This window comes from Eriocheir sinensis, unplaced genomic scaffold, assembly GCF_024679095.1.
Source record: "Eriocheir sinensis breed Jianghai 21 unplaced genomic scaffold, ASM2467909v1 Scaffold1044, whole genome shotgun sequence".
In the NCBI taxonomy this organism is placed as follows: domain Eukaryota; kingdom Metazoa; phylum Arthropoda; class Malacostraca; order Decapoda; family Varunidae; genus Eriocheir; species Eriocheir sinensis.
Window position 1 is genome coordinate 109398 of NW_026110346.1, and position 19544 is coordinate 128941.

Sequence of the window (19544 nt, forward strand, 5' to 3'; positions counted from 1 at the left end):
AAGACTGGGACATGCAGGCACCAATATACACAGAAAAGGCAACGTTAGGAGAAATCGCCCTACCTGCGGAGGCCGTCACCTTGGCCCTTGTGCCAGTACTGGGGGGGGGTCCCATTACCTCGGGCCAGTATGACATCCAGGTAAACCCGGTGGTAGCTGCGGGGATCACGTCTCTTAAAGGTCCCTCTAAACGAGAAAAATGAGAAAAAATCATCACTCACGCAAACCATTTCATAATATATATCAACGCATTTGTGATCGGTTTATGCATCATCTATTTTTTGGGGTTTATATTATGGCAAAAATTTGGCCCATCGCTGGTACACGGTAAAGCCACAAATTTGGGCCGTCGCTGCTACACGGTTAACCACAATTTACCTTCCCAGGTACCCAATTATTGGGCTCGAAAAGGAGAATAAACAGCTTGGCGGGTTGTGCGCCGACTGCCCAGTCAATTTGAAACCAGGTACGCGGATTCATGGGGAGGCGGTGGCTGAGTCGACAGAGTGACGGCGCCGCGTTCAGGAGAACGCGAGTTCAATCCCCGCTCGGTGCCACCAAGCTGGGATTTTTCAGCCGCCGCCGAGTGGCTTAAAACTACCCACATGCTGTCCAGAAGACCACCTATCAACCCGGACTCTAGATTCTAGGATTAAAGATGAGCTCCTGGATGGCAGCATGAGCCAATTTAAGATGGCGCCACTATAAACACTCGCCTGCGCCAGAACGGGCTGGGTCGACCATCAGGGCCCACCGGGAAGAGGCCTACCGGCGCAATAGGCCGCGACGTAGAAAAAAAAAATAAGCGTGCTAACCCCTAGACCGTCGAAGCGCTTTGAAAGTAAGGAAAGATCTAACATAAGAAATAACCGTCCTATCAGCTTACTCTTAGTTATATATCATTTATATACGAATCACAAACAGCACAAAGGGGGGGGAAGGCGGTGGCTGAGTGGTTAGAGTGTCGGCCCCGCATTCGCCGCGTCCTCGATGATGTCGCTTCGAATCCGCCGCGTCCTCGATGATGTCGCTTCGAATCCGCCGCTACCACCTGGGATCTTCCAGTCACCGCCGAGTGGCCTAAGACTACCCACATGCTGTCCTGAAGACCACCCATCAACCCTGACTCTAGAGGAACTGTTCAAGGGAAATAATAGGGGCTTTGTGGTGCAGTGGTTAGCACACTCAGCTCACAACGGAGAGAGCCCGGGTTCAATTCCCGGGCGGAGTGGAAAAAATTGGGCGGCTTTTCTGATACCCTATGCCCCTGTCCACCCAGCAGTGAATGGGTACCAGGTATTAATCGGGGGTTGTGTCCCGTCTCCTAGGATCTGTTCCCTTCTCCTATAATTCCTTCCCCTTCTGTCTCTCTCCGGCATATGACAACAGATGTTGCGCCGACTAAACCAAACTTTACAACTTTCAAGGGAAATAAAAAATGAGCTCCGGGGTCAGCATGAACCAAGATCAGTTGACGCTACTATGAACACTTGCCTGCGTCCATGGGCTGGGGCCGACCACCAGACCCCTCAAGAAAGCCTACCGGCGCTATAGACCAAGATGTAATAAAAAAAATAATAATAATAATCAGACAAATCAAATTCCTACTGTCGCGGAGAAGCCTCAGGCCCTGCAGTGGGTTATCCACCAGGGATCACTCTAAGCAGCAGATAAGGCAAAGGAGAAACCTAATGTGCACATAATTATAACCTTTGTGTGGCACTGGATAACCTCACCTACTTATTCCTCTGAACTCCACTTACAGGTGCAGTGGTTAACGTGCTAAGCTATGAATCTGCGGACCCGGGTAAATACCCCAGCCCGGACAGAACGCGTTCAACCCACCCAGCTGTTGGGGGCTTCGTGGTGCAGTGGTTAGCACACTCGGCTCACAACCGAGAGAGCCCGGGTTCGATTCCCGGGCGGAGTGGAAAAATTTGGGCGGCTTTTCCGATACCCTACGCCCCTGTCCACCCAGCAGTGAATGGGTACCAGGTATTAATTGGGGGTTGTGTCCCGTCTCCTGGGATCTATTCCCTTCTCCTATAATTCCTTCCCCCTCCTGTCTCTCTCCGGCATATGACCACAGATGTTGCGCCGACTAAACGAAACTTTCCAACTTTCTCCACCCAGCTGTTCATCCTTCTTTTCGGGATGATCGAGAAATGATTACCTGGGCACACCTGGTGAACATAAACTGTGGCAATACCGGGCTTCATACTGGCCCGTGTCCCCGGTAATGAGTTCTTCCTACCTAAGTCTATATATACCAAGTCAAGTCACTCTGCTTCAAAACTGCGACCGGTACGCGCAGGAGGCGGTTTTGGGGCGGAGCAGCGGGATGACGTCACTTGGAGCCAAAAAAAAAAATACCCGCCAGTTCAGTGGTGACTAAGTTGGGGCCGTATGTGCACTCTGGATGTGCATTCTCGCCTTCTTTCACAGCGCGTTCAGGCAAGCCACTGACGAAAAAATATGTTTTTATTGTGCTATTGCGTGACTGTAATTTCAATGCCTACAAACGGCGGTGTGGGGTGTGAAGGAGGGCATGTTGAAGTGATTGATTTAAATTAGTCCGCCTTTCCTCGTTTTCTCTAAATCCCTGTTTCTACATTCTCTATAATTCTCTTATAGTTTGGCTCCAAGCAGTGTCACGCATAAACCACGCCTCGGCCGTGTCTCCTCCCACAAACCTGCGTATGACTTGACTTGGTGTATATAGACTTAGCTTCCCACCACAGGCTCAAAGGAAGCGATGGAGTTGAGCACCGCAGCCACGCTCAGCTATAGTGGATGCACCCAGCTTTAACTTCACCTTTATATTGCACTAATGTAAATATATTTTTTCTCTCTATAGGGGAGTGATGACAAAGGCCACGAGGGACCGGACGACAAAGCAGAAATGAGAGATCTGGTGAGTCTGAATAAAATTACAATGAATACGTAAGCACTCCGCAATACATAGTTTCATCACTCTTGTCTTCCTGTCAGCTATTCCGAATATTCTTTTATTCTTTCCTCTGTTTTTTTTCATTAAGACACGAGACTTCATGGAAACCAATCCTAGTGTTGTTAACGGCCACCAAGTCTTTGAAGGAGACATGGTCTTGACGGAGAGCCAGTGGCGAGCGGTCAGGGAGAGGAAGGCCATTGCAGACCTCTCAGCGCGCTGGCCTCAACAGGGCGGCTTCCCCACCGTGCCCTACTACCTCGACACTACCGACTGTATGTAAAAACTATGTTTCCATTCACAAGCAGACAAAGACGAGCGTACAGGATGGTCGGTATTACAAGACACTTTCGCTTCTCACATCATCTATTTCTAAAGGCCAAAGAGTGGGTCAGTCGGGTTCTAATGAGTGTTTCTTGAGGTTCACGATACAGAAGAAGGGTCAAACTACCACCAGGGTCATAAAACTACTCCTGGAAATGCCCACAACTCTTACGAAAGCCTTGTCAAATATGTGTTTTTGGGAGGCGAAATGTCTTGTAATACGACCCTTATAAATATTTGGCCTACTATCGAGATGTGTTAACATACTCAAAAGAACCTGAATTATAAATCTCGATTGTATACGATAGTTCAGTAACACGGCCAGTCTCTTTCTTCATACCATAAAAAAATGTTTGTTTTCGGTTTTCACCTCGGACTCAGCCGTCACTGTGGCTGCCATAAATGCAGCGATTGCTCACTGGGAGCAAAACACCTGCATCAGATTCCAGCTCACGTCCAACCTCGCTCAACGGCACGTCAGGTTTTTTGAAGGGTCTGGATGCTGGTCGTATGTCGGCATGCTGGCCCAGAATGGACAAGACATTTCTATTGGAAGTGGCTGCAAAGAAGTAAGTATACTATGGTAATATTATGTCGTAACACAATAAATTATATAGTTACTATACTGCCCTTCCCAATACCGCTCACTCTACACTGGTTCTGCTCCCATGACATACTCTGTTCCCTCAACATTTAAAACTTATGCCACTTGGTTTAACTGTCTTTCCATGCCTCTACTGATTCCTTGCATTAAACCTTCCCATGAAGTCTTCTCCAAGAAACCTTCCTCTTTTAAGAAACCATACGAAAGTAAATGAAATTCAGGAGTCGCAGCTGTCTGCACAGAAGATGACAGCACCACAAAAACATTACCATTGATAACTAAATAATAAATAGTAATAATAAGAGATGAGATAATGATGAATAACAATAACAAAAATAATGGTAGTTATTATGTGTGTGTGTGTGTGTGTGTGTGTGTGTGTGTGTGTGTGTGTGTGTGTGTGTGTGTAGTTATTTAGTTGGCAGAGGCTTGACAAAGTCTTAATAACATCGTTCTCCTCGACGCGGGTCAGCTCGGCATTGTCGCCCATGAGATCGGCCACGCCATTGGGTTCGTGCACGAGCAGAGTCGCCCCGACCGTGACGACTATGTGGTCATCAATTATGGCAACATCCAAACTGGCAAGGAAAACAACTTCAATAAGTACAGCACGTCAGTGGTCAACACCTACGGCATACCATACGACTACTCATCCGACATGCACTACGGCTCTACGGTGAGGGACTTTGCATGAGTATGGTTTCCTTCTTATCATGATGACTATACGTTCCCTTATTGTAAAACGTCTCGTCGTCTTTGGGCCAGTTTTACAGTCCAATACAGCAAGTTTGTGAGCTCCCCTACCAAACGGGGGCTTCGTGGTGCAGTGGTTAGCACACTCGGCTCACAATCGAGAGAGCCCGGGTTCGATTCCCGGGCGGAGTGGAAAAATTTGGGCGGCTTTTCTGATACCCTACGCCCCTGTCCACCTAGCAGTGAATGGGTACCAGGTATTAATCGGGGTTGTGTCCCGTCTCTTGGGGTCTGTTCCCTTCTATAATTCCTTCCCCTTCTGTCTCTATCCGGCATATGACCACAGATGTTGCGCCGACTAAACCAAACTTTCCTTTTCCCCAACCAAACACAAAATACGACGAAAATTCCTTGTAGCTCTTGTTGATATAAAAAGGTGGAGGGAATTTTAGGAAACTACACAGGAAATCTCTTTATTAGTATATCATGTAATGAGTAGAAATAGCGGATCATTGTAGTGGATATGGTTTGGTTTGGGCGCTTACAATGACAGAGGGCCAGTTTCACAGTTCCCCATGATGGGTTCGTAAGCTCCCAAACCAATACCAGAGCCTTCGAAATTTCCTTGTATAGTGTCTGGTGTTTATATTTAAGTTCACAAATTTTATGAAACTATACAGGAAAAGTCTTGTGTATTTGGTGTGGCATCGAAGACCTCACCATTTTGGATTGTATGGGATTCTATAGTTTGGTTCGGGCTGTTACGAAGACACTGTGTTGGACTGTGAAATCGGCTCAGAGTGTTGGACTATCGAACTGGCCCTTAACTCCCCGCAGCAGACTCTCCCCTTGACACATTTTTCAGGGCTTCACCAACAACGGCAAGTCGACCATCGCCACCCTATATCCCTTGGCGCAGGAGCTCATCGGCCAGCGCACGGGACTCTCTCACAGGGACAAACTATTGGCCAACACCATGTACGGCTGCATCAGTGAGTATGATATATGAGTAATTAAGGGGCAAATTTTCCGTCGATCTTTAGTCAAACCACGATTTCCGCTGGTGTGGTTCTCATTTGTTTCTTGTTATTGCTGCTGATGATGATGGTGAGTAATACCGTCGTCCTTCGGTGAAATCTACCGTAGCTTTGGAAGATCGTGGACACGTCAGAAAACCACGGAAATATGAGAACCACGCCAGCGGAAATCGTGGTTTGACTGAAGATCCACGGAAAATTTGCCCAGTGTAATAGCCCCTTAACTCGGCAGCTGCGGGGATCATGTTTCCTAAAGGCCCTTCCATCTAAGCGAGAAAAATGAGAAAAAATCAACACTCACGCAAACCATTTCATAATATATATCAATGCATTTGTTTATGCATCATCTATTTTTGGGGGTTTATATCATGGCAAAAATGTGGCCCGTCGCTGGTACACGGTAGAGCCACAAATTTGGCCTGTCGCTGCTACCGGGTTTAAAGAAAGGCGTGTCAGTGGAAGGGACAAACAATGAAACTCTAATGTAAGTAAGTCACGGCACATGCACAGTATTTTTTTATCCGGTTTCCCTTACCCAGATCTAGCTATGCTGTGGTATACGGTCACTGTTCTTCCCTGAAGTTGTGGCTGCCATTAATATTACTATAATTTACAAAATGAATTGCTTAATCTTCCTATTGATAAAAAAAGGGGTGTTATATTGAACGTATTGGAGTTCTAATTTCCACGTACAATTTTTTTTTTTTTAGGCAAAGAAACAAGAGAGTTAAGTGTAAGAGTGCTGAGTTGTAGTTTTCAATCTCCTTGGTAACAGAATAAATTTAATAAAATACTATATGAATTTGTGAAAAATGGTAGTTTCTGATTACTAAATACTTGATGCTCATTTAATGCTCGTTATTTTTCTATGGTATATTGTAAACACGGCAAATTGCTTTTCATCAGTTTTTAGTGCCCTGTTCTCTGCAGTAAACGTATCTGAAAGAATAAATTTTAATTTGAGGTTTATATGTATGATACATCAGTCTTAACCACTTAAATGTGGTTATGCTTTATCATAATTTGATCATTGCCTTGAAAGTCTTGTTATGACACACTTGCCATATTTTCTTTGTTACTGCTAAATACAATAACACAAATTGTCCCTAATGTTTGTCAGAGAGGCCTCAGAATTACCCTAAAAACTCCGCGCTTCTCGCGCTCCAACCACCCAGCATTTTGAGCTGGGCTAAGACACCATCGCTTCTCACATCAACTATTTCTAAAGGTCAAAGAGGGGATCAATCTGGTTTTCATAAGTGTTTTTTTAAGGTTCATAGCACAGAAGGGTCAAACTACCACCAGGGTCATAAAACTACCCCTGGAAAGGCCTACAGCTCCTACGAAAGCCATGTCAAATATGTGAACTTGGGCGACGAAATGTTTTAAAATACGCCCAATAGCCCCAATGTTTCAAGGTCCTAAATACGCCCCTGGTCTCCAATCATTTATATTCCGCAGAAGTGTTGCCTCTCTGTTTCCTACCGATATTTTCATCCTGACTGCGAGGGGAGGAGGCATGCTATAAAAAAAAAGTCTGTTCAGAGCACGAAGTCGGTCCAAGGTGCGGCAGATTCCTGAATTCCCATGAGTGCGGCTCTGCCAGTTCGACCGCCAATTATCCGATTAGCACCGTCTCCCTACTTACCCACCCACAACCCACCTGTTTATCTCTCTCTCTCCCTCTCAACCCGGGGGAGGGACTTAAGGGGACACGCCGACCACCACCACCACCACCACCACTACCACCACCACCACCACCAAAACGTGGCAACATGGGAAAAAATCGTTGCCACATGTCATAGAATTTATACAAATCGTTGTTATAATCCTAAACATCGACACTCATTGTACTATGTAGCTTCCTTTACTATATACAGAATATATAAGATATCACAAATAGCACAGGGATGGGAAATAAGAGAAAGACGCATGTACGAAGGTTGATTTGGCAGGATGGCTAGAGGTAAACGACGATACCAGCTCCACCCTGAACCGACTTCATGCTCTGAACAGACTATAACTGCATGCCTCCTCCCCTCCGCGGCCTCACACGACTTTGAACTCTTGCTCACTCCTATCCGAGCCAAATCCCTTATGCAAGTGTTAACCAGCATTTTCATTCCTTCGTCCCTCTCTTTCATAATGTCTGGAACAGCCTTCCTTGGTCTGTATTTCCTCCTGTCTGTGACTTGAACTCCTTCCTATACTGAAAAATGAGCACGTTTGCTTACTCGGACTTATTGTAGGAATTGATCTTTTTTACAAATAATGTTTATATCGCTCCTATTTTAACACTCGCCAGGCTTCAACCACCATTACTTTTTCGAACCGTTTCCATCGGCGAAGTATCCATGCACTTACCATGCACTTTGAATTGGATGATGAAAAAATCCCATAGCGATAGGAAACAAACATGAATGCATATGGTAAGGTACTAGTATTAAATAATTTGACCGTCGACACCAACTAAAATGATCAACAATTTTCATTTTTTATAGATAAGTGGCTTGCTGCTTGCGGAGTGAACGCCGACCCCTGCCAGAACGGCGGGTTTTATGGAAATGGCTGCGCTTGTGTGTGTCCCTCGGGCACCTCAGGGGCCAACTGTCAGACAGTGACAGGAAACTACTACGGTGATTGGCCGCCCCTTTGCACACCTTGTCTCTGGAGCTCTCAGAATACTTGTTCTCTTTGTTCCTCTGTAGTGAGGAAGCACCTTACGATAGCTTGGCTCTTGGGATAAAAGAGGATAACAGTTCAACCTTCAATTAGAGTGTAGTCCAAGAATTCCTCATTAAATCATATCTATAGCTCAGCGAACCTTTTTGAAAACTTGGAATGATCCAGTGACTATATAATCGTTCTTTTTCTAGTGGATTATGCAAAATCCGGCTGTTTCGGCATAACTGATGACACCAAACCTCGTCTTCCACAGACAAGTTGACGAATCCCTGCACTGAGAAAGTAACTCAGGAAGGCACCCTCACCTCGCCGGGCTATCCAAGCAACTACCCAAACAGTGAGTGAAAGATTTACATAGATTTACATAGAAAATCAGACCACACAGACCCCATGGTCCAGACTAGGTGGCCTGTCCCTAAACCTAAGTGCTTCTACATTAGTCAGATGGCTCCTAAACGTTGCATTTCATTTCTAGTTGATATTAAGTTGAAGGAAGTGACGGTCGAGCTTGTTTTTAAAGGAGTCAATCGTGTTACACTGAACCACTGAAGGTGGGAGCTTATTCCATTCTCGCACTACAACGTTGGTGAAGAAAAGGGAGAGAGAGAGAGAGAGAGAGAGATTTGTTTGTGTGTGTGTGTGTCTTGTACAGAAGCCAGACACAGTGTGGGTGGGCGGGCTTCCTTTGTGTGGTGTTGTCTGTTCACCCTCTGTTCCGTTCTCCCTGCCCCGGCAGTCCAGTGCGTCAAGTGGATTGTAGCTCCCGTGTGCCACGTGCCCCGAGTGACCTTCTCAGACTTTTACCTGTACGGAAAGGATCCCTACTGCGGCTCGACTACAGCGACGTGCTGCTACTTTGATGGTCTGGAGATCAGAACCGACAACTTGTACAACGGTGCAGTGTGAGTATACAAAGACCCTGCTCGCTCTGGCTTTTTTTTTTTTTTTTTTACGTGTACGCCTGTAGCGCCGGTAGGCTCTCTTGAGGGGCCTGGATGGAAGTCGGCCCCAGCTCGTCATGGCGCAGGGCAAGTTTTTATAGTGGCGCCATCTTCTCTTGGCTCATGCTGCCCCCCGGAACTCGTTCTTGATTCACTTGGACGGTTTCCTCTAGAGTCCGGGTTGATGGGTGGTCTTCAGGACAGCTTGTGGGTAGTTTTAAGCCACTCGGCGGTGACTGAAAAGTCCCAGGTGGTAGCGTGGGGATTCGAACCCGCGTCGTCCTTCACGCGGTGAATGTGGGCCCAGCACGCTACCACTCAGCCACCGCCTACCTGCCCCGTGACGCCAAGCAAGGCTGCCACTGTTACTCTTACAAGGCGTATTCACTTCTAATTATTACGTAACAAGTTTAGTTTGTGATATTCCTTTGTGCCACTAAACTTGCACGATGGTGACCGTGACCACTCAAGTTCTTCCAATCCTCGGCAGGTATTGTGGCACGGACATCACTGCAGGCCAGACCTTCACCGGAACCGGTCAAGAGATGATTTTATACTTCAGGGCGATAAGTAATAATCTTCGCAGGGGATGGTCTGCCCAACTCACCTTTGTGCCGCAACCGGGATGCACGTAAGTGACAAAAAAGAGTGATGGGAGAGTCTCAGGACCAGTGGAGAGTAGAACCACATTTTTGCATTGTACCTTCATCAGCCTGTGTTTTTTTACAACAAAGGAGACAGCTCAAGGGCACAAAATAAGGAAACAATAATAAAAAAAAGCCCGTTACTCGCTGCTCCCAATTTATTCGTAGATCGCAAATATTTTATATCCTAATGATTCCTTTATTTTTTTTCTTCAGAACCACCACTACAGAAACCTCCACCACCACCACAGCAACAACAACCACCACTACAGAACCCACCACCACCACTACAGAACCCACCACCACCACCACAGAACCCACCACCACCACCACCACCACAGCAACAACCACCACTACAGAACCCACCACCACCACTACAGAACCCACCACCACCACCACCACCACAGCAACAACCACCACTACAGAACCCACCACCACCACTACAGAACCCACCACCACCACCACAGAACCCACCACCACCACCACAGCAACAACCACCACTACAGAACCCACCACCACCACTACAGAACCCACCACCACCACTACAGAACCCACTACCACCATTACAGAACCCACCACCACCACTACAGAACCCACCACCACCACTACAGAACCCACCACCACCACAGCAACAACCACCACTACAGAACCCACCACCACCACTACAGAACCCACTACCACCACTACAGAACCCACCACCACCACTACAGAACCCACCACCACCAATACAGAACCCACCACCACCACAGCAACAACTACCACTACAGAACCCACCACCACCACTACAGAACCCACCACCACCACTACAGAACCCACCACCACCACTACAGAACCCACCACCACCACTACAGAACCCACCACCACCACCACTACAGAACCCACCACCACCACTACAGAACCCACCACCACCACTACAGAACCCACCACCACCACTACAGAACCCACCACCACCACTACAGAACCCACCACCACCATTACAGAACCCACCACCACCACTACAGAACCCACCACCACCACCACAGCAACAACAACCACCACTACAGAACCCACCACCACCACTACAAAACCCACCACCACCACCACCACCACAACACCACCCACCACCACCACCACAACACCCCCCACCACCACCACCACAACAAAACCCACCACCAGAACCACCACTACAAAACCCACCACCAGAACCACCACTACAAAACCCACCACCAGAACCACCACTACAAAACCCACCACCAGAACCACCACTACAAAACCCACCACCAGAACCACCACTACAAAACCCACCACCAGAACCACCACTAAAAAACCCACCACCACCACCCCGAGAGCAACAACCACCACTACTAAACCGACCACCACCACCACCAGCCCACCACCACCAAGATGTTTAACTCAGGCATTCAACGGAGTGTTCTACTGGTCCTCCCCAGGCTTCGGGATTACCAACTACCCGAATAACTTTAACTGCGCACTGCGAGGAGTTTCGGTATGTGCCTTACTTTTTTGGCCGTGGTGGGTGAGGCAAGTAATAGCTCATTCCAGCGTCACAAAGCGTCCATGATATTACGAGACATGATATTCTATTCCAGAGGAGAAGAAAGCCGAGTTAGTGCACTGCCTAAGGTCATTGTTCTGTCTGCCATTCCTATTCGCTTGCGTTTCCATTTTATTGTTCAAATCAAGAATTACTGTTATAAAACGCCTTGACGCTGATTATATCTAAGTAGTCAGGGCATACACTATATATCTCTCGCATTTCCTGGAAGCTGAGAAGATGGCGCCACTATAAACACTTGCCTGCGCCATGACGGGCTGGGGTCGACTACAATCCAGGCCCCTCAAGAGAGCCTACCGGCGCTATAGGTGTACACGTAAAAAAAAAAAAAAGACTTTCAAGTAAGAAAGTGCATTTTACACACACACACACACACACACACACACACACACACACACACACACACACACACACACACACACACTCAAGAGGAAGGTATCAGGACACCTCTTCTCATGTAATTGACTGCTCTTTTGGCCACCTCTTCGGACTCTTTACAGGAGCAGCGAGTAGCGGGCTATATTTCTTTTTATTGTTTCCTTTTTTGTGTGCCCTTGTGCTGTCTCCTTTGCTGTAAACAAACACACACACACACACACACACACACACACACACACACACACACACACACACACACACAGCTATAGTTATATATCCTCGAAACACGCCACTAACAATCTGACTCAGGCAGTATTACAGTGTCCACGATAATAATTCCACTCGACGTAGTAGTGGAGTGATAAAAGGTGCGCCCAAGAGTTCAGGGTTTATGAAATGAATAAACTGCTCCGTTATTTTTGTAGCAAACCCGCATACAGGCAAACAGGTCAGGGCTTATAGAAGTGTTCCTTTGCTTGTTCAGACGACATCCATGTTGACGCTGAAACTGGAGAGGTTCACGCTGCAGGGAGCGCTGAGAAGATGTGTGGATGGCGTCGAGTTAACATTCTTGTACAATCGAACGACAACGTGAGTAGCGTGCGTGGTTTGTTGCTTGGGTGACTAAAGGTGTGAGTGTGCATGCTTAAGACATAGAGTAACAGGTGATGCCTTATACAGCGGAAAAGTTAGAAAGTTTCGTTTAGTCGGCGCAACATCTGTGGTCATATGCCGGAGAGGGACAGGAGGGGGAAGGAATTATAGGAGAAGGCAACATCTGTGGTCATATGCCGGAGAGAGAGAGAGAGAGGGGAGGGAAGGAATTATAGGAGAAGGCAACATCTGTGGTCATATGCCGGAGAGAGACAGGAGGGGGAAGGAATTATAGGAGAAGGTAACATCTGTGGTCATATGCCGGAGAGAGACAGGAGGGGGAAGGAATTATAGGAGAAGGCAACATCTGTGGTCATATGCCGGAGAGAGACAGGAGGGGGAAGGAATTATAGGAGAAGGTAACATCTGTGGTCATATGCCGGAGAGAGACAGGAGGGGGAAGGAATTATAGGAGAAGGCAACATCTATGGTCATATGCCGGAGAGAGACAGGAGGGGGAAGGAATTATAGGAGAAGGCAACATCTGTGGTCATATGCCAGAGAGAGACAGGAGGGGGAAGGATTATAGGAGAAGGGAACAGACCCCAGGAGACGGGACACAACCCCCGATTAATACCTGGTATCCATTCACTGCTGGGTGGACAGGGGTGTAGGATATCGGAAAAACCGCCCCAATTTTTCAAATCCGTCCGGGAATCGAACCCGGGCTCTCTCGATTGTGAGCCGAGTGTGCTAACCACTGCACCACGAAGCTCCCCCCTTATACAGCGGCAGGTAAGGGTAGGTGTCAAGGGATGGTCCGCTTGTTTAATGTTGTATTAGTGTTAATGACTGGGGTGGGTGAAATGGTTGGGCGTTTTGTCCCTCGTCACGGAGAGTTATGGTGTTATGGCGAGGTTTATAAATGGATGAAGGGCTTTAATAAGGGGGATATTCATAAGGTTTTGTTGGTAAGAGAACCGGGTAGGACACGAAGTAATGGGTTTAAACTGGATAAATTCAGATTCAACAGGGACATAGGCAAAAATTGGTTTACTAACAGAGTGGTGTATGAGTGGAATAGGCCTAGCAGTCATGTGGTGAGTGCCAATACAATTGTCACATTCAAAAATAGATTAGATAAATTCATGGACAGCGATATTAGGTGGGGTTAGATACACGGGAGCTTAGGTTCAAAGGAGCTGCCTCGTACAGGCCTACCGGCTCTTGCAGACTCCTACGTTCTTATGTTCTTATATTAAGGAGGAAGAGCGGAGTGGGTTTCTATACTTAATTCACATGTTTGGTTGACAACGAGAGATGGGAACGATGCCCAACGTTACCAGATTACCGTACGCATAACATTGTATTTTCCTGTTTCTGGGGTGGGTTTCATCATAGTGCTCTCCCAGACGTGGTGACGTCACGCGCAGTTGGGAGAATTTCTTGGGCGTGTTTCATCACCGCGCCACAAGCACTTCCAAGTAGGATTGGGGGCGGTCTTGGGATAAACCATCGTTGCCAATCTTCCGCGTCGCTTTGACGTCTAATATGTCTTCAATTAACCTAAATTACACTTCTTATGTATAATTATGGAATTATAATTATAAACAATTGATATTTAGTTGAAATACAGCGATAGTATCTTCATTGTAAAGAATATGTGCACGTATTTTTGTTCCGTCTGCATCTTCAACGGCACCACGGTGTAAACGAACATTTAGTGAGTCGTGAGTAGACCCTGGCCACCTCGCCACCATGTCCCGCAGCTGGTACTGTGCATCAAATAACACTTGCACATTGATGCTGTGGTAGTTCTTGCGGTTGACGTACACTTCTTCGTGGTCATGTGGGGCCACTATTCTTACGTGGGTGCCATCAACAGCACCCACCACACCGAGAAAACCAGCAATTTCGGCAAACTCCGACTTCATTCTCTGCTGCGCCCCCCGGTTTAAAGAGAAGCCCATGAACTGCCTCATATTCTCTTGTGTCACGAGAGCATCCACGGTCTGGGTGATGATTCTGCTGACTGTGGCCCGGGAAACTCCAAAGTCATCTGCGCTGCACTGCTGCATTTTCCCGGTGGCGAGGTATCGCAGAGTCAACGCCACTTTCAGCTCCGCTGTGACCGCACGGCTCCTCTCAGTCCTGTTGCCTGGCTTGGTAGCTTTCGTGATACATGCCCAATCTTTCTCGCACTCCTGGGACTCCTTGAGCACACTTCCAAGGACTTGGGAACTTTGGTGAGACCCACCCCCATAAATATTGCAAAAAAAAAAGAGCAACAATAATTACCGCTTTTAACGATAATTATAAATGCATATCGTTATCTTTGTGGGTACGATAGTTTTTGGTCAGAAATCGGCAAAAACAATACGCCAAGTACGACAATCTGGTAACGTTGACGATGCCACTACAGACGATGCTGGGTAGGCGGTGTCTGAGTGGTAGCGTGCTGGGCCCACATTCACCACGTGATGGACGACGCGAGTTCGAATCCCCACGCTACCACCTGGGATTGTTCAGTCACCGCCGAGTGGCTTAAAACTACCCACATGCTGTCCTGAAGACCACCCATCAACCCGGACTCTAGAGGAAATCGTCCAAGTGAATCAAGAAAGAGTTCCAGGGGGCAGCATGAGCCAAGAGAAGATGGCGCCACTATAAACACTTGCCAGCGCCATTATGGGCTGGGGCCGAACACCATCCAGGCCCTTCAAGCGAGCCTACTGGCGCTATTGACGCAGACGTAAAAAAAAAAAAAAAAAAAAAAAAAAAAAATATATATATATATATATATATATATATATATATATATATATATATATATATATATATATATATATATATATATATATATATATAACCTTGTTCTTAATTTAATCACCAGGTTGTGTGGGTCTCAATCAGGGAAAGTCTTTACATCGCCATCTTTCAATTTCAACGCGAGATTCTTCACCGACCCCACGAAGACCTATCAGGGCTACAACATCTCCTTCACGCCTGCAACCACGAGTTGTCACCAGGTAAGGAACGTTGTGGATTTATCTGAGCTTCTCCGGCAATACACAACTGTGCTGCCTGCTAAGTTGTCACCAGGTAAAGGGACTATGGGCCGTATTTTAAGACATTTCGTCGCCCAAGTTCACATATTTGACAAGGCTTTCGTATGAGTTAGGGCATTTCCAGGAGTAGTTTTATGACCCTGGTGGTAGTTTGACCCTTCCCCAGTAGCATGAGCCTAAAGAACCACTCATTAGAACCCGACTGCCACCTTCTTTGACCTTTAGAAAGAGTCGATGTGAGAAGTGAAACTGTCTTATAATACCACCCTATTACACTGGGCAACTTTTCCGTGGATCTTCAGTCAAACCACGATTTCCGCTGGCGTGGTTCTCATATTTCCGTGGTTTTCTGACGTGTCCACGATCTTCTAAAGCTACGTAGATTTCACTGAAGGAAAACAGTATTACTCACCATCATCATCATCAACAATAACACGAAACAAATGAGAACCACGCCAGCGGAAATCGTGGTTTGACTGAAGATCCACGGAAAATTTGCCCAGTGTAATAGTAACCCCTTAACCCTAGAACGCTAACCATGGGTATGAGGTACCCATGCGAATGACGTCATTGCCATTGTGTATGGTTCCGGTGCTCTGAGGGTACCCACCTCCTCAGTAGCTTCATGTGCCCGCTTGACAGTGTAGGGGAAGGTCACGTTGTCTCGCTCTCTCTGCTCACCTTTGTTGTAGGCCTACATTCGGGTGCGGCATACCCATGGTTGGTGATACAGGGTGTTGTACATGTCCCTAGGATATTGTTTACGTACTTTTTTAGTGATCACCTGTGCAGTGGATCACAGGACCTGGGAGGCCATACAAGAAGTTTGGAAGCCATCGGATGATAATTTTTTTTATGAAATTTTTTTTTTGAAATTTTTGAACATTTTTCCTATTTTTAGTAACATTTTTCAGTACCTGATTTTCATACCAAAACAATACGTTTTTCAGTTCTTCTTAATGTTAAGTCAAGATACAAAGTTTGAAGTCCCTTCATGTAACTTTATTCCATTAAAACTTTACATTTAATTTTTTTTTTTTCAAAATCGGGTATGATGTACCCATGGTTAGTAGTGGTGTGACTTTTTCTAAGGTTAGTGTTCTAGGGTTTTAAGGAACATTGTGGATTTATCTGAGCTTCGCTACTTCGGCAATATACAACTGTGCTGCTTGCTAAGTTGAGATTCTCGCCAGATGGACATATTGACAGTAAATGTATAATATTATCCATTGTATATATATTTTTTTGTGTTTAATAATAGTAAGATATATTATGGAACATAGTTTGTATTTGAATTCGACCCATCGTACAAGCACATACGAGAGCTGCTTATAATCCCTGCTTGATGCACCCTCAAGCCTGGTATCATAATCACTATGGTATCCATCCACAGATAATCACGGCAGCTGTTGGTCAGACTGGCACAATAACTTCCCCTCCAGCAGAAAAATACTGCGAATACCGAATCCAGGTAAAAACTGATGTAACACAAGAAAGGTATTAGTGTGTGTCTCTCTCCACAACACTGCCACTCCTGCGGGGGTGTCGACAAGAGATTTGTTTGGTCATGTCATCTATTTTCATCTAACCTTAACCCGTCCGCTGCGATTGGCACGAATTTGGCCTTCACTGGTAGCCTGGTAACACATACTCCCAGGTCTTTCTCTGCCTCTGTGGTGGATAGTGGAGTGTTTCCCATGTGGTATTGGTGTGCTGGATGTCCCTTCACTGGTAGCCTGGTAGCACATACTCCCAGGTCTTTCTCTGCCTCTGTGGTGGATAGTGGAGTGTTTCCCATGTGGTATTGGTGTGCTGGATATCCCTTCACTGGTAGCCTGGTAACACATACTCCCAGGTCTTTCTCTGCCTCTGTGGTGGATAGTGGAGTGTTTCCCATGTGGTATTGGTGTGCTGGATATCCCTTCACTGGTAGCCTGGTAACACATACTCCCAGGTCTTTCTCTGCCTCTGTGGTGGATAGTGGAGTGTTTCCCATGTGGTATTGGTGTGCTGGATATCCCTTCACTGGTAGCCTGGTAACATACACTCCCAGGTCTTTCTCTGCCTCTGTGTTGGATAGTGGAGTGTTTCCCATGTGGTGTTGGTGTGCTGGATATCCCTTCACTGGTAGCCTGGTAACATACACTCCCAGGTCTTTCTCTGCCTCTGTGGTGGATAGTGGAGTGTTTCCCATGTGGTATTGGTGTGCTGGATATCCCTTCACTGGTAGCCTGGTAACATACACTCCTAGGTCTTTCTCTGCCTCAGTGGTGGATAGTGGAGTGTTTCCCATGTGGTATTGGTGTGCTGGATATCCCTTCACTGGTAGCCTGGTAACATACACTCCCAGGTCTTTCTCTGCCTCTGTGGTGGATAATGGAGTGTTTCCCATGTGGTATTGGTGTGCTGGGTATCCCTTCACTGGTAGCCTGGTAACATACACTCCCAGGTCTTTCTCTGCCTCTGTGGTGGATAGTGGAGTGTTTCCCATGTGGTATTGGTGTGCTGGATATCCCCTCCCAAGATGCAGGACCTTATATTTTTCTTCATTGAATTGTAGCAGCCAGTTTTTGTTCCATTCCTGTAGCTTGGTGATGTCTTCTGGTAGGAAATCCGCTTTCAAGGGGTTAAAACAATCACCACCAACTCCACAAAAGGTTACATTATACTTGAGTCCTCCACACGTAGCTACCATGCGTTTGCTTCCTCCAACACTCCAGTGATTTATAACATTATCACTTGCTCATCCCCCCTTCAAACACCCATTTTTCTTCGAGCAGGTCGCCAATGAAACATCAGAGGCCCGTTCCATATCTACCTCTAAGGTAACGCAACTCTCTTTTTTTTGTCCAAAGGCTCCTTCTGGAAGTCGCGTGAAGGTCAACGAAGTTACATCAAGGATTCTAGGGACAACGAACTGTGAAACTGACTGGCTTCTGCTGAACGGGAGGAGTGAGAAGATGTACCCGTCAGACACCAGCTTAATTATCTGCGGCAATAGGGTAGTGCCTTCACCTCTGATATCCCAGACCAATGAGGTGTACGCAGCTTATCAAGGCACCAGCAGCAGCAGCCGCGGTTTCACTATCAAGTATACCGTCATCTAAGTCAAACGTTCCTGGATTTTCTCGCCAATCACGACTCCAATGTATCTATACGGGCACGAATTTCATTTTCTTTACAACAAAGGAGACAGCTCAAGGGCACACAAAAAAGGAAACAATAATGAAAAAAAAAGAGCCCGCTTCTCGCTGCTCCTAAAAAAATGAATCAAAAGAGGTGGCCGAAAGAGAGGTCAATTTCGGGAGGAGAATTCATTAGTACACCTGCAACCCTTTCAGTTTGCCTCTTGCCCACGATGTTTCTTTGTTTAAAATCATATCACTGGTAAGCCAAGTCAGCTGATATAACTTAAACGAGGAACAGATATCAAGGCTGGTATTACAAGACACTTTCCCTTCTCACATCAAGATATTTCTAAAGGTCAAAAGGGGATATCAATCAGGCTCTAATGAGTGTTTTTTAGGCTCAGGGTACAGAAGAAGGGTCAAACTACCACCAGGGTCATAAAACTAGAACCGGAAATGCCCACAACTTCTAGGAAAGCCTTGTCAAATATGTGTTCTTGGGCGGCGAAATGTCTTATAATGCGAGCCTAAGCATCCTTATAGTGTTCTACAATAGCCGCCCCAAGAAAATAAATATATGCAGCAGTTTCATGTATCATTCCTACCCCCCCCCCCCTCTCTCTCTCTCTCTCTCTCTCTCTCTCTCTCTCTCTCTCTGTCTCTAGTTAAGCACAGAAATTTACTGATCACGTGGGTGCCGGCTACGTCGTTTTTTCCGTATTGTCTGCAAAGTTTGTTTTTATAGCAAGGGAGGAAGCTCAAGAAAAAAAAAGCCCTCTAGAACCTGCTCAAATGACAACAACAACAAAAACAACAACAACAACAACAATAACAACAATAACAATAACGCTACAACCAGAAGACGAACATGAAAAAAAAAGAAAAATAAACAAGAAGAAAAAGAAAAAAAAGAGGAAATGGAGGACAAAGAACAAAAAAGTAG

The 19544-nt window shown here is 46.3% G+C and overlaps 1 protein-coding gene and 1 long non-coding RNA gene across 13 annotated transcripts in view; both read left to right on the forward strand.

The window, feature by feature from the left end:
* LOC126989081 (mucin-5AC-like) overlaps positions 1-19187 on the forward strand; it is a 37788-nt gene extending 18601 nt beyond the window's left edge. For all 10 annotated transcript variants that reach the window (XM_050847654.1, XM_050847658.1, XM_050847664.1 and 7 more), the window contains 14 exons: positions 2858-2914; positions 3039-3225; positions 3656-3843; positions 4351-4554; positions 5437-5563; positions 8110-8244; positions 8547-8630; positions 9030-9195; positions 9725-9865; positions 10095-11364; positions 12296-12402; positions 15299-15434; positions 16867-16944; positions 18329-19187. In XM_050847654.1, the coding sequence (XP_050703611.1) occupies positions 2858-2914; positions 3039-3225; positions 3656-3843; positions 4351-4554; positions 5437-5563; positions 8110-8244; positions 8547-8630; positions 9030-9195; positions 9725-9865; positions 10095-11364; positions 12296-12402; positions 15299-15434; positions 16867-16944; positions 18329-18580 (3132 nt within the window). In that variant the 3' untranslated portion in view covers positions 18581-19187. The remainder of the gene's footprint in view (positions 1-2857; positions 2915-3038; positions 3226-3655; positions 3844-4350; positions 4555-5436; positions 5564-8109; positions 8245-8546; positions 8631-9029; positions 9196-9724; positions 9866-10094; positions 11365-12295; positions 12403-15298; positions 15435-16866; positions 16945-18328) is intronic.
* Positions 16958-18122, forward strand: LOC126989082 (uncharacterized). Of its 3 annotated transcripts, none has more exons than XR_007742857.1 (3): positions 16958-17130; positions 17230-17823; positions 17923-18122. It is a non-coding gene; the product is annotated as an uncharacterized LOC126989082 (long non-coding RNA). The 3 variants fall into 3 exon arrangements; XR_007742858.1 differs by having other exon boundaries at positions 16974-17130; positions 17230-17526; positions 17725-18122; XR_007742856.1 differs by having other exon boundaries at positions 16975-17130; positions 17230-17526; positions 17626-18122.
* Positions 19188-19544: the final 357 nt, after the last annotated feature.